The sequence below is a fragment of the Pelodiscus sinensis genome, chromosome 30 (assembly GCF_049634645.1).
Source record: "Pelodiscus sinensis isolate JC-2024 chromosome 30, ASM4963464v1, whole genome shotgun sequence".
NCBI classification, from domain to species: domain Eukaryota; kingdom Metazoa; phylum Chordata; order Testudines; family Trionychidae; genus Pelodiscus; species Pelodiscus sinensis.
This window is the reverse complement of record NC_134740.1, coordinates 11,791,572-11,805,971: the sequence shown is the minus strand read 5'-3', so window position 1 is coordinate 11,805,971 and position 14,400 is coordinate 11,791,572. Positions and strand designations below refer to the sequence as shown.

Sequence of the window (14,400 nt, the reverse complement as noted above, 5' to 3'; positions counted from 1 at the left end):
GAATATCCAACAGCCACAGTTAAGTCGGACTTCATGAAGTTTCTATTTATTCTTCTCTTTTTCAGGTTAAAAGTGCAACTAGATCCTTCTATAATTATGTGTGCTCTCTTTTTCATTTATTTAAAAATCAGTAAATAAATACTATAAACAAATTAGCCCCCAATATACTATATGTATAGTTGGGGTTATTTTTTCCAACGTGCATTACTTTACACTTATCCAAATTAAACTTCATTTGCCATTTTGTTGCCCAATCACATAGTTTTTTGTGAGATCTTTTTAAAGTTCTACACAGTCTGCTTCTGTCTTGACTATCTTGAACAGTTTGGTATCATCTGCAAACTTTACCACCTCACTGCTTACCCCTTTCTCCAAGTCATTTATGAATAAGTTGAATAGGATTGGTCCTAGAACTGACCCTTGGGGGACACCACTACTTATCCCATCCATTCTGAAAATTTACCATTTATTCCTACCCTTTGTTTCCTGTCTTTTAACCAGTTCTCAATCCATGAAAGGACCTTCCCTCTTATCTCATGACAATGTAATTTACACAAGAGCCTTTGGTGAGGGACTTTGTCAAAGGCTTTCTGAAAATCTAAGCATACTATATCTACTGGATCCCCCTTGTCCGCATGTTTGTTAACCCCTTCAAAGAACTCGGAGGGTATGTCTACACTACCCCGCTAGTTCGAACTAGCGGGGTAATGTAGGCATACCGCACTTGCTAATGAAGCCCGGGATTTGAATTTCCCGGGCTTCATTAGCATAAGCGGGGAGCCGCCATTTTTAAATCCCCGCTGCTTCGAACCCCGTGTAGCGCGGCTACACGGGGCTCGAACTAGGTAGTTCGGACTAGGGTGCCTATTCCGAACTACCGGTACACCTCGTTTCACGAGGAGTAACGGTAGTTCGGAATAGGCACCCTAGTCCGAACTACCTAGTTCGAGCCCCGTGTAGCCGCGCTACACGGGGTTCGAAGCAGCAGGGATTTAAAAATGGCGGCTCCCCGCTTATGCTAATGAAGCCCGGGAAATTCAAATCCCGGGCTTCATTAGCAAGTGCGGTATGCCTACATTACCCTCCTAGTTCGAACTAGGAGGGTAGTGTAGACATACCCTAATAGATTAGTAAGACAGAATTTCCCTTTACAGAGACCATGTTGACTTTTGCCCAACAAATTACATTCTTCTACGTGCCTGACAATTTTATTCTTAACTATTGTTTTGACTAATTTGCCTGGTTCCGACGTTAGACTTACCGGTCTGTAATTGCCAGGATTGCCTCTAGAGCCCTTTTTAAATATTGGTGTCACGTTAGCTACCTTCCAGTCATTAGGTACGGAAGCTGATTTAAAGAGTAGATTACAAACCACAGTTAATAGTTTTGCAATTTCCCATTTGAGTTCTTTTAGAACTCTTGGATGAATGCCATCCGGTCCTGGTGATTTGTTCAGTTTATGCTGGTTCTCCTTTTTCAGGGTGAAAAATGCAATTAGATCCCTCTATAATTATGTGGGCTCTCTTTTTCATTTATTTAAAAAACATACATACATACTATAGTAAATCATTCAAAAAATGACCTCATAAGCCAGTGCGAAGACGCATCACGTGCCTAAAGCTAAATAGAGGGCTTAGTGCCTTTTTTGGGGAAAAGCAGTTAGGAATAAGGATGTGATGAAGGATAAGGATTCAAGAAAGATGTGGAGAAATTGGAAAGGGTACAGAGAAGAGCGACAAGAATGATTAAAGGTCTAGAGAACATGACCTATGAAGCCAGGCTTCATGAACTGGGCTTGTTTAGTTTGGAAAAAAGAAGATTAAGGGGGGACATGATAGCGGTTTTCAAATATCTAAAAGGGTGTCACAAGGAGGAAGGAGAAAATTTGTTCCTCTTGGTTTCTGAGGACAGGACAAGGAGTAATGGGCTTAAAGTGCAGCAGGGGAGGTTTAGATTGGACATTAGGAAAAAATTCCTAACTGTCAGGGTGGTCAAATATTGGAATAAATTGCCAAGGGAGGTGGTGGAATCTCCCTCTCTGGAGATATTTAAGAACAGGTTAGATAGACATCTGTCAGGGATGGTGTAGACGGAGCTTGGTCCTGCCTTGAGGGCGGGGGGCTGGACTCGATGACCTCTAGAGGTCCCTTCCAGTCCTATTATTCTATGATTCTATGATTCTATGTTAAACCAGGCCTATTGTAATTAGACATATAATTCTGAAGTACTGGTTATTGCTCAAATGCATTAGGAAAGTCAGTGGCAAAACAATGGTTTCAGTCCCATGGGAGTTAGGCACATCAAATTCTTTCAGAGTCTGGGTCCAAATCAAGTTATTTTTTTAATTCATTTCTGGTTCACTAGTTGTCTTATGATACTCTGAAATACTTTGAAATTCTAGCCGAAATATGTAACTTGCATGTGCAATCGTACCGCAAACTCTGTTAAACCAGACGTGAAGGAGTTCTCCTAAAAAAGGGGGAGCTACCGGCACCTGAGCTGTGACGTGCCCGCCCATGCCACACCTCACCCCCGAAGTCCTGCCTCACGCCACCTACCCTTGTGCTGCCCATTGGTCCAATCCACCACCCCCACGCGGCCTTCCACTTTACAAATGATGCCACCGTCCCTTGAGCCCCCCACTCCAGCACCGCTCTCTCCAACTCTCCTGTTCACTTGGCCCTCATTCCTAGTTCCCTTGGTCACTTAATGTTTCTCTTTTAAGCCCTTCAGTCTGGCGTCAGCCTTTTCACCGTCTTTAACCACCAAAGGAAGGTTCCATCAGAAGCAAGATCCACTTGGCCACGGACAATCAACATTTCAAAGACCAGGATGCCGGAGTCCCACTAGCGCCCACCTCCCAAGCACTTTCACCAAGCCACGAGAAAAACCAGTGACTTGGTTTTCAGCTCATCCACTTGCTCTTCGAATTAGGGCCTGGAGCCCGATCCACAGAAGTACAATAGTGTTGCCGCTACCTCAGTACTGCTCCAATGTGCAGATTCGTAGTGTAGACAGGCCCTAGGTCACCTGCCCTAACTCCGCCCTTGTGAGGCTTTGCCCTTCAGAAGTGCAAAGGAGCAGCTGGAATGCCTCAGGTGTTCTGGTATGGAATTAATCCAAGGCCATTCCTTGTTGGGGGGTCGACTATGGTTCCTAGCTCTGTAACAATTGCTGGACAGGATTCTGCTCTCATGGACAGCTGTGTCATTCCTCTGCCTTCACGCTCTTATGTCTGGTACCTCAGCACACTCAGCACCTAAGGTATGTCTACACTACAGTGCTATTTCTAATTAACTTAATTCGAAATAGTTAGTTTGAATTAAGCTAATTCAAAATTACGCATCTATACACAAAAACTATTTTGAAATAGCGTTTTGCTATTTCGAAATAGCACGTCCACACTGAGTGGACCCTGAACCGAGGTTAAGGCTGGCCAGAACCAGTGCCATCAGAGCATCACGTTAGGACTTAGTGTGTGGGCCTGCTGCCTGAGGCTAACTGAGCTCTGTGCTTAAAGGGACCCGACCCCCACCCCGGACAGACAGTTCTCAGGGTTCCCCACTTGATTGTCTACCTGGATGAGAGACAGCAAAGCAGTCCTGGTTTGGAGTGCCCTGAGTGCCTGCACTCGGGACACCACAGCACTCGGCCACATGGAGCCAGAGCTGCCCCTGGGCAGGCTGGTGCCTCTCATGCGGTCGTTGCCATCAGCCCGGCTGCACTTGCTGCAGGCTGCCATCCGGAGGGTCCAACGGGGGCCTGTCAGGATCCAGGAGGCCCTGGGGGAGAGCGTCCTCCCCTTAGAGTCCTCAGAGACTCCCCAGTCCTCCCCACCGAGGGCTTTTGCCCCATTCCTCCCTCACGTCCTTCCACTTACCCCTCCCTAGCCCCCCTTCCTGATGTCAAATGAAAGACACGTATTTTCATGAACAGAAACTGGGTTTATTGAACAAAACTGGGGGGGGGGGGAATGAACCTCTGGAGAGACTGGGAAAAGGAGGTGGGAGAAGGGAAGAGAGAGGGTGGGAGAGGAGAGGGGGAAACCTGGGAGGAGGGAATTGGAAGGGGGAAGCAAGGGGAAGAAGGGGGAGGGGAAGCTCAGGGCTCAGGGTTGGGGTCTTGCCAGACCAACTTGACTTTCATGCAAACCTGCTCCTGGGTTTGCATGTGGCCTTTGGTGGCCAGGCTGGCAGCTATCCTGCCATAGACGGCCACGTTCCTCCATCTAGTGCGGAGATCATGGACGTTGGGGGCATCCCCCCCAAACCTGAATAAGGTCCATGAACTCTACCCTGGACCAGGAAGGCGCCCGCCTTCTCCAGCCCCTGTCAGGCTCCTGGGAGCTGGCAGACTGCTCCTGGGGAGCGGTGGAGGGCTGGCTGCCAGTGTCTTGCTGGCTCATGTTTTGGGGCCACTTGGGTCAGGAGCCCCGGTGGCCACTGCTGGCTCTGGGCTGGCAGGCTTGGAGCTGGCACAGGCACTGTGGCCAGGATTCACTCCATCAATGGAGCCATGTAGATTAGGCTGATCGGCAGAGGGGAATGAAGCCGCGATTTAAATAATCGCGGCTTCATTCAAATTTAAATGATCAGCTGTTTGTTGGCTCAGTGCGCTAGTCTGGATGCTCCCGCGCCGACCTGAAAGCCCTTTATCGACCTGCCCGTTATGCCTCGTAGGATGAGGTTTATCGGGGAGGTCGATAAAGGGCTTTCATGTCGACAGGGGAGCGTCCAGACTGTCCCGATCTGCCGACAAACAGCTGATCGGCAGAGCGGGGCAGCCATGTAAATTTAAATGAAGCCGCGATTATTTAAATCGCAGCTTCATTTCCCTTTGCTGATCAGCCTAATCTACATGGCTCTGTCGATGGAGCCATGTAGTTTAGACACACCCTTGGTGATTGATGTCTGTGAAGTATTCTTCTTAACAATCTCACTCTCAACATTTTCTTTCTTCTGTTAATAATTCTTTAGATTTTAGATTCTAAAGGACTGGCCCAGCGTTCTCTTGTGGATAAGAGCTAAAGCAGAGCTACTCAACACATGAGCCACGGCCCATCTGTTTGTGGCCCACGGTGTAGTTGGGGTTTACGTGGGGCTCAACACGCATCCCATAGGTAGGAGCCAAAACAAAAAAGTAGTCAATATAATGGTCTTCTGTTGAGATACGTTTTAGTAGTTAAATTCTTGGACTGTCATTGCTCATTAAAAGAGCTGTCCTATGAGTGGAAATCGGGTAACTATTGCGTTGTATTAATACCAGCAGAACTGACTTAAATGGGGCCTGTGTAGTCTTGCCTTAATCTTTGTATTCATGTCCGTCAGTGTGAAGGAAACTATTTGCATATATATTTGCATGCAAATGCAACCACACTTAAGTTGCGGTCCTCCACATGTGCTGTGAGGTATCATTGTGGCTTCCAATATTTAGTAGTCCTGATCTAAAGTGTAAATTGACCGGGGACTGTGGCTGGTTCTTTGGGACTGGGAGGATCTGTTCGGAGTTGGTGAGATCGGGTTTTATAACCCCTCACGTGTGTGAGTTCTGCAGTTGATTGTGGCACAGGGAAAGCTGGAGTGTCTGAGGGCTTTTGCTCGTGAGGCTTCCTGCAGGCCAGGTTGGCAGCTGAAGCGCTCGGTGTGACTGATTTGCGGTCTGTTTGGGAAAGGTCTCCAGTCGAGGGCTGTGAGTAGCTCTGGTTTTGAGCAATTTGCCCTGAGCTTACGCCCTCAACAGTGCCCAGACCCAGCCCGGTCCATCACAACTCCACTAGAAACTGACTGCCAACCAGACATCGAGACATTGATCATTACCTGTTGGGCCCAATAATCAATCTAGCCAGCTTTCTAAACACATTACAGTCCAGATATCCAACCCATACTTCCTTAACTTGCTGGCAAGAATATTGTGGGAGACCGTATCAAAAGCTTTGCTAAAGTCAGGGTATATCACTTCCACTGACTTTCCCATGTCCACAGAGCCAATTACTTCATCATAGAACCTAATCAGATTGGTCAGGAAGGACTTGCCCTTGGAAAATCCATGTTACAAGTTACACCCTGCAATGAATCCCATGTGGCACAGAACTAAGAAAATGCAGACAAGCTGGGAACTTTTCTCTCATCTTAAGTTCAGTTTCACAGGCAAAGAATAGGGATTGGGACCAATCACCAGCTGGTGGAGCTCAAAAAAGTTCCAGAGAAATCAAGAGAATGCATCTCCACTTGACATGCCCTAATTACTCAGAGTTCAAGGAGACTGTATCAACTGACATCGGTTTACGACGTTGCACTGAGTTTCCCACTGGCTGCTTCTTAGTGACCAATATCAAACACGGGGGCAGCCTGAGCTGCGGGATCCTCTGGGGGCTGCATGCCAAGAGGGGCTGATGAAATACGGGAGGCAAAAACAAATCTCTGCTCTCCCAGAGCGCCTTCTGTGGAGATATTGAAGGAGCAGTTTGTCCTAGGCTAGATGGGGCTCTGGTGCCCGTCGGCTCTGGGCTGTTCTCTGTCACATGCCCATTCTAGACATAAATAGCTTCTTCTGCAATCTCCTTCCAATAGCTCCTGAGTCCTGCCTTGGGGGGAGCCAGGGTCCTTCCAAGGATGCTGCCATTGTGTGCCATCCGGGGCATGTTGTGTGCCCCTCTGTTCGTCCCGGTCAGCTAGGGCAGGGCGACAGGGAAGTTTGCTCCGCAGGTGAGATTAGAGCTGGGCTCTTCGGCCTCAAGATTGGGTTCAGCCACTTAGCCCCGGAGCAGGGACATCCGGAGTTGTCACCATATTTGCTGCTTGAACGTGCCAGGATCCTGTCCACAGCTGCAGGGTGAGAGGACTTTCTGTGCCCCTCCTGTTTGGTCCTTCCCCTCTCAGCCAAGCCTGCCTGAGATGAGGAAATACAGTAAAGGGTCCAGGAACCAGCTGCTGGATAACCCAGGGACATTATTCACAGACAGGCACAGGTTGGGAGCATCCCGCAACGCCCGGCACAGTAAGTCTGTTCTTTCAGTCCAACAGGGTTAGGTGTGAATGACCTGGGCAGATTTCATAATGAAATTGGGAGTGACAAGGGGAAATCTTCTCGACTTGTTATCTGTGTTTACTGAAACATTTCCAGCTGCTTCGTGGGGTTTTTTTTTTTCCTGTCAGCAACCAACAGTTGACTTGTCTTAGAAACTGTGAAAACCACACTTTTGTTTTTCTTCAATAAGAACTAAAATATTTAGCCAATCACCAGAAACTAAAACATGTTCAGGTAAATTAAAGAAAACACATGTGATGAGTTTTCCAGTGCTGAGGTTTTCTTTTAAGAGGAACAGTCCTCCACAGACATGTTTTTTTTTAGTAGAATCTCTAATGTTTCTTTGATATAATTTAAACAGAAACGGTGTATCTAGACTACAGGTTTTTTTTTGAAAAAAGTGTCCTTATTTCAAAACAATTTCCCCTGCGTCTAGACTGCTGCTGTGTAAATCAAAAGAATGCGGCAATTTTTTCGACCGCGGAAAACCTCGTTTTATCAGGAAGAATGCCTTTTTTAGAAAGTGCTCTTTTGAAAAAAGGCGCTATGTAATGCAAACTGTGCTTTTTCAAAAGAGAGCATCCAGACTGCCTGGGTGCTCTCTTTCAAAGAAGCAGCCTGCTTTTTCGAAAGTTCCAGTTGTAGTCTAGAAAATCACCAGAAACTAAAACATGTTCAGGTAAATTAAAGAAAACAGATGTGATGAGTTTTCCAATGCCCAAGTTTTCTTTCAAGAGTAACAGACCTCCACAGAATTCTTTTTTTTAGTAGAATCCCTAAATGTTTCTTTGATATAATTTAAACAGAAAGGGTGTGTTTTGAATAAATTCCCCCTGCGTCTAGACCACTGCATGTTCTTTCAAAAGTAAGTCGAAAGAACGCGGCAGTTTTTTCGACTGTGGAAACCCTCGTTTTATGAGGAATAACAACTATTTTAGAAAGTGCACTTTTGAAAAAAGGCGCTATGTAATGTAAACTGTGCATTCCAGACTGCCTGCGTGCTCTTTCGAAGAAGCGGCTTGTTTTTTCGAAAGTACCGGTCATAGACTAGACACTCAATTTCAAAAGAGGCTTGCAGTCTAGACGTAGCTAAAACATCTGAGTTTGCCAGACTGGCATCTTTGATCAAAACTGGGCTGCAGGACGGACATGTGACCATGCAAAGAAATTTGATAGATGAGCTCCCATGCGGGGCGCTGAGTCACTGTGAGTCTTGTTTCCCCAGAAAGTGATTTTCAGGCACTGTTGGAATTTTGCTTCCATGCCCGTGCCCAGGGCTTGCTGCTCGTAGCAACAGGGGATCCGTCTTAGCTGGAGCTGTTGTGTTGGAACTGTGCGTTGCTCTATCCTTCATAGACCATTGTATCCAGCCTCAACCTGAGCCACCCTCAGCCACTCCCAGATTTTCAAATTTTGCAAATGGATGCAGCTCCATAGCCTGTATGGGAGCCAGGCCATTTGACATCCGTGCGGTAACCCACCACCCCCAGTGAGAACTGGGACGGACACTAGGCATCGCGGACAGCCACAGAATAAGCAAGGGTATGTCTACACTACCACCCTAGTTCGAACTAGGGTGGTAATGTATGCATACCGCACTTGCAAATGAAGCCCGGGATTTGAATTTCCCGGGCTTCATTTGCATAAGCCGGCCGGCGCCATTTTTAAATGCCGGATTGTTCGAACCCCGCGGCACGGGCTAGATAGTTCGAACTAGCAAGCCATTCCGAACTATCTGTACGCCTCGTGGAACGAGATGGAACAAGGTGTACAGATAGTTCGGAATGGCTTGCTAGTTCGAACTATCTAGCCCATGCCGCGTATAGCCGCGCGGCACGGGGTTCGAACAAGCCGGCATTTAAAAATGGCGCCGGCCGGCTTATGCAAATGAAGCCCGGGAAATTCAAATCCCGGGCTTCATTTGCAAGTGCGGTATGCCTACATTACCCCGCTAGTTCGAACTAGCGGGGTAGTGTAGACATACCCCAATTGCTGTGGGGAATCAGGTCCGTATCCTGTATCACTCTAATTCACACCCCTGTCTGTGTCCTTCCCTCCTCAGCCCCCACACTGTGAACTGAGGGAGGAAATGTCCAACCGAAGCACCGTGACCGAGTTCCTGCTCCTGGGCTTCTCTGACGTCCGAGAGCTGCAGATTCTGCACTTTGTGCTGTTCCTGGTACTTTACCTGGCAACTCTGATGGGGAATCTTCTCATCATCTCAGCCATCATCCTCAACCACCGTCTTCACACCCCCATGTACTTCTTCCTGGGGAACCTGTCCCTTACAGACCTCGGCTGCATCTCTGTCACTGTCCCCAAATCCATGGCCAACTCCCTCCTGGACACCAGGTTAATTTCCTATCCTGTGTGTGTCGCCCAAGTCTTTTTCTCTGTAGCCTTCCTTGCAGCTAATTTTGTCTTGCTCACTGTCATGGCCTATGACCGATACGTCGCCATCTGCCACCCGCTGCACTATGAGAGAGTGATGAACAGGAGAGCCTGTGTTAACATGGCCGCTAGTGCCTGGATCACTGGTATTGTCTACTCTGCCCTGCACTCCGGGAACACTTTCCGGTTACCGTTTTGCCAGTCCAACGTCATCAACCAATTCTTCTGTGAAATCCCCCCGCTCCTCAAGCTGGCCTGCTCCGACTCCTACCTCAGTGAAGTTGGGCTTCTTGCCATTAGCTTATCCTTAGTTTTCATCTGTTTTGTTTTGATGATTGTGTCTTATGTTCAGATCCTCAAAGCGGTGTTGAGAATCCCCTCGGAGCAGGGCCGGCACAAAGCCTTCTCCACCTGCCTCCCCCACCTCGCTGTGGTCTCCTTGTCAATTTTCACTTCCATGTTTAATTATCTGAAATCCACCCCCAGCTCAGGATCAACTCTGGATCTGATGGTGGGTGTTTTTTACGCCGTGGTGCCTGCCATGATGAACCCCGTCATCTACAGCCTGAGGAACAAGGAGCTCAAAGCTGCCCTAAAGAAACTGATCGTGTGGAGGTTATTCACCAACAATTAAAGTGTCTGTCATTGTGCCTTGACTGCAGTTTCATTCTGAGCTTCTTTATGGAGCTAATCAAATGCTGTAATGACAAATTCTCTCCCTGAGAAGATTGGATGCACCAGATTAATGACCCTGGCATTAAATGAGTTAATTTTGTATCACACCTGTGTAAGTAAGATCCGAATCGATGTGGCTAGCTGTAAATATTCCTACACACCCCTCTGTCTATCTGTCTAAGGGATTTCTACTGGTAATGGAACCATGTTTTCTGAGCATATTGCAAAGGACATCAACAGCCATAGCTATGTCAGTAACGAGCTTAAATTACTTTTGGTCACTTTGCCTTATTTTAGGGGATCACAACTGTGGATGGTATATGAGAGGGTTGACTTTGTTTGCGTCATTGTTTCTTTTTCCATTGTTTCATTTTCCTGATTCATTGGTTGACTTGTTTCTTAGCTCCAGGTGACTTTTGGAATTTACAAGGTGGGTATGACATTTTCTTTTCCCAATGATGAAGAATTAAAAAAAAAAAGTTCCTACAGATTTGTAGACAGCTGCTATTTAAAGGATCAGTTTCATTCTCATGGAATGTTACTGTCATGTGTATGATGTGTTAGGATCCTTCTATAATTATTTGCAGTGGGTTTTTTTGTGATGGTACACACCGGTATGGTGTCGTCACCTTTTTTTGGGAGCACTTGCTGCTTTTCTCAGACACAGTCCTCAGCCGGCCCTGGAAGCGGCAATTAAAGTGGCCACGACTGCTTTGTTTATTTTTTGCTCTAAGTTTTCCCTGGCGTTTTTGTTTGTTTTGTTCAACAAAACCATTGGCAACCCTAGCATCGGCACTTCTTTTTGTTACAAAAAACCCCACTGATTATTTGTAATAATTTTTTTTAATTTCAATAAATAAATACTTCCGAGCTCTAATGGAGCCATTTACTCTTCCCCGGTGGTGCTGCTGCCATCCTATGTAGCTAGGTGGCGTCCTCAGCCTCAGAGGTCTTCACAGACCTGTTTTCAATGAACATCTCTTGGGCATGGATGGTGCTCAACCTACCTCCTTCCCTTCTGCCCACTGCCTGGGAGATTCCACCAGTATGCGCCTCTCACGCTGGATGGTGTCCCCAGCCTGGTTTTCTAGGATGGAAATGCAGACACCAGGGGTATGTCTAGACTTCAGGGTTTTGTTGACAGAAGTTTTGTCAACAGATACTGTTGACTAAGCTTCTGTCGACAAAGAGCGTCTAAACTACAGCCAGTTCTGTCAACAAAGCAAGCCGCTTTGTCGACATAACAGTGTAGACGCAAAGGACAGTGTAGATGCAATAATGCCTTCTATTGACATAACTCTGTCGACAAAAGACGTTATTCCTCATAGAATGAGGTTTACATACGTCGACAAAACTTCTGAGTTTTGTCGACGTTATGTTGACATAACTCAAAGGCAGTGTGGACACAGGTATAGTTTTGTCGACAAAAGTCCACTTTTGTCGACAAAGCCCTGTAGTCTAGACACACCCCAGCTGTCCTACAAACTCCTTGTCAAACCAGAGAAGACAGAAGTTCCCTAGCAGCAGGGGGCTACAAGCGCATGAAATGTGGCCCCACGCATCCACATCCCCCAACCCCTGAAGTCCTCTCCTACCACCTCCCATCATGTCACGGTCCTGCCTTGAGCCGCCCACTGCTCCAAAACTCCCCACTTTTAAAAATGGTGGGGCCATCGCCCACTGGCTCCTTCGTCCCAGTGCCTCTCTCTCAAATGCCCGTGTGTTGCCTCTGTTTCCCACTTCCTCAGCCACTTAAGATGTGTCTGCACAGCAAAGTTATTTTGGAATGGTGACCGTTCTTCCAAAATAAACTAAGCGAGTGTCCACACAGCAATGCTGCTATTCCAAAATGATTTTGAAATAATGGACAGTTTACTCTGGGTTCTGAAAACCTCAGTCAACGAAGAATGACACCTATTCTGAAAGAGTGATTCTGGAATAGGGGCCGTGTAGACAGGGAATAGGGGCTATTTCAGAATAGAGGGTCTCCAGCCCTTGACAGGGTGTCGTCCTGGCCGCTCTGTCCACTCTATTCCCTCTCCCTCCCCTGGAGCCCTTAAAGCCGCAGCCTCTGCAGATGGGGTTTTTGGCTCGCAGTTGACCTGACAGCCCTGAGCCACTCTGCAGCTCCCCCTGACTCACTGTACCCCTAACATGAGCCAGTTTGCAGCTGGTACCCAGCCCTCCACGGCTCCCGGGAGTAGTCAGACAGCTCTCAGGAGCCTTCCAGGGGCTGGAAATGATGTGCATGTTCCTGGTGTGGTGCGGAGATCCTGGACCTTACTGAGATGTGGGGGGGGGGGATGAAACCCACCTGCAGGATCTCCACACCAGATGCAGTAATGGGGATGTCTATGGTCGGCTGGCCGACAGCCTGGCCACAAAAGGACACGTCCGTACCCACGAACAGGTGCGAATGAAAGTCAAAGAGCTCTGCCAGGTTTATGCCAGGACCAGGGAGGGCAACTCCCACTCTGGGGCAGAGGTCCCACACCTGCCCTTATTTCATGGACTTCAGCAACCCCACACCCACAGCCTCTCACTCACCTCCCTGCTGAGACCCCCTCACAACCCCTCACTCACTGCCCTGCCAAGACCCAGCCTCTCGCTTGGCCAGGTACCTACCTCCAGCACTTTAGGGGAAAAAGTTGTTGAGCAAAAAAAAATGGGGTAGATCCGGCATTGCCATTTAAGACACTGCCCACCCGACTGTCAGACATTTGCATTCACAGGTACCCTCTGTTCTTTCCAGGTAAGCTCTGAGTGGAGGTGCCAGTACTGCGTCTGGAGGTGTGGGTACGGAGGGCAGTACCGTCACAAAAAAGCTCTTGTGCTGTGGATATGAACTCTCCAAGAGCTGGGCAATACGGTTACTGCTGTTACAGGGATCTGGCAGCTGGGTAGGATGTTGGCTTCACTCAAAGCCCACGCTCCTCTGCTCACCTCCTGACTGGAACTCCCCCACGCATGCACCAAACCTCCTGTTCTGAGCTTCGCCCAAGCCCCCTGTCCTGACTCCTGCATTCCCCCACACCTCCCCTCAGCCCTCTTCCCTGGAGTCCTATACTCCCCTCACTTGTCTTAAATGCCCAATCCGCTGCCCCGACTCCTGCACCCCACACATAGAACTGCAGCTCCTGTCCTCAGCTCCCTCACACATCCCAGCCTCTTGTCCTCAGATCCCAAATGACCCCACGCCCCCACTTCCTGCTCTGAGATGCCCTTCACTCTATCCCACGCTCACATATTAGGCTACGTCTACACTACAAGGTTTTTGTACCACACCTCCCCCCCCCCTGCCCCCGGAGTGTCCACGCATCAAGAGCATTTTTGCTCAAGAAAATCTACAGTCAGGGTGTGTCTTGACTACATGGCTCCGTCGACAGAGCCATGTAGATTAGGGTCGTAGGCATAGGGAAATGTAGTGGCGATTTAAATAATCGCCGCTTCGTTTAAATTTTAATGGCTGCTGCGCTGAGCCGATCAGCTGTTTGGCGGCACAGCACGATAGTCTTGACACTCCCCCGTTGACATCAAAGGCATTTGTCAACCGCCCCGTTATGCCTCGTGGGATGAGGTTTACCAGAGCGGTCAACAAAGGGCTTTGATGTCGACCGTGGAGTGTTCAGACTATCGCGCTATGCTGACAAACAGCAGATCGGCACAGCGTGGCAGCCATTTACATGTAAATGAAGCGGTGATTATTTAAATTGCCTCTTCATTTCCCTATGCCTAGTAAACAAATCTACATGGCTCCGTCGACCGAGCCATGTAGTCTAGACATACCCTCAATCGGCAGAACAGAGGTCTTTCGCTGGGGTAGGTAAGCCTCCTTCTGCGAGGTATAACTCCTTTTTGTTCTACAGCAACAAAAGGCATGTGTGGATGCCCTACAGGGGTTTCTGACACAAAAGACCCTATTGGAAAAAGCACAGGTGCTCTGATGGCCATTCTGTGATTCAGAGCTTTCTTGTGCAAGCGTGTCCATGCAGAATCCATGCGCTTTGGGGTGTGGATGTGCTTTTGTGCAAGAAGTTTTTGTGCAAGAACTCGTCCGCAAAACACTTCGGGTATGTCTACACTACCACCCTAGTTCGAACTAGGGTGGTAATGTAGGCATACCGCACTTGCAAATGAAGCCCGGGATTTGAATTTCCCGGGCTTCATTTGCATAAGCCGGCCGGCGCCATTTTTAAATGCCGGCTTGTTCAAACCATTCCGAACTATCTGTACGCCTCGTGGAATGATCTCAGTAGTGACAGATGACAGAACAAGGAGCAATGATCTCAAGTTGCAGTGGGAGAGGTC

General features: G+C 48.1%; 1 protein-coding gene across 1 annotated transcript; it reads left to right on the top strand.

Moving 5' to 3' along the window:
- Positions 1-9,115: 9,115 nt before the first annotated feature.
- LOC112544916 (olfactory receptor 14C36-like) lies at positions 9,116-10,051 on the top strand. The gene is made up of 2 exons (XM_075912159.1): positions 9,116-9,692; positions 9,909-10,051. Exons 1-2 carry the CDS (start codon positions 9,116-9,118, stop codon positions 10,049-10,051), a joined length of 720 nt encoding a protein of 239 aa, XP_075768274.1.
- The last annotated feature ends 4,349 nt before the right edge of the window (positions 10,052-14,400 follow it).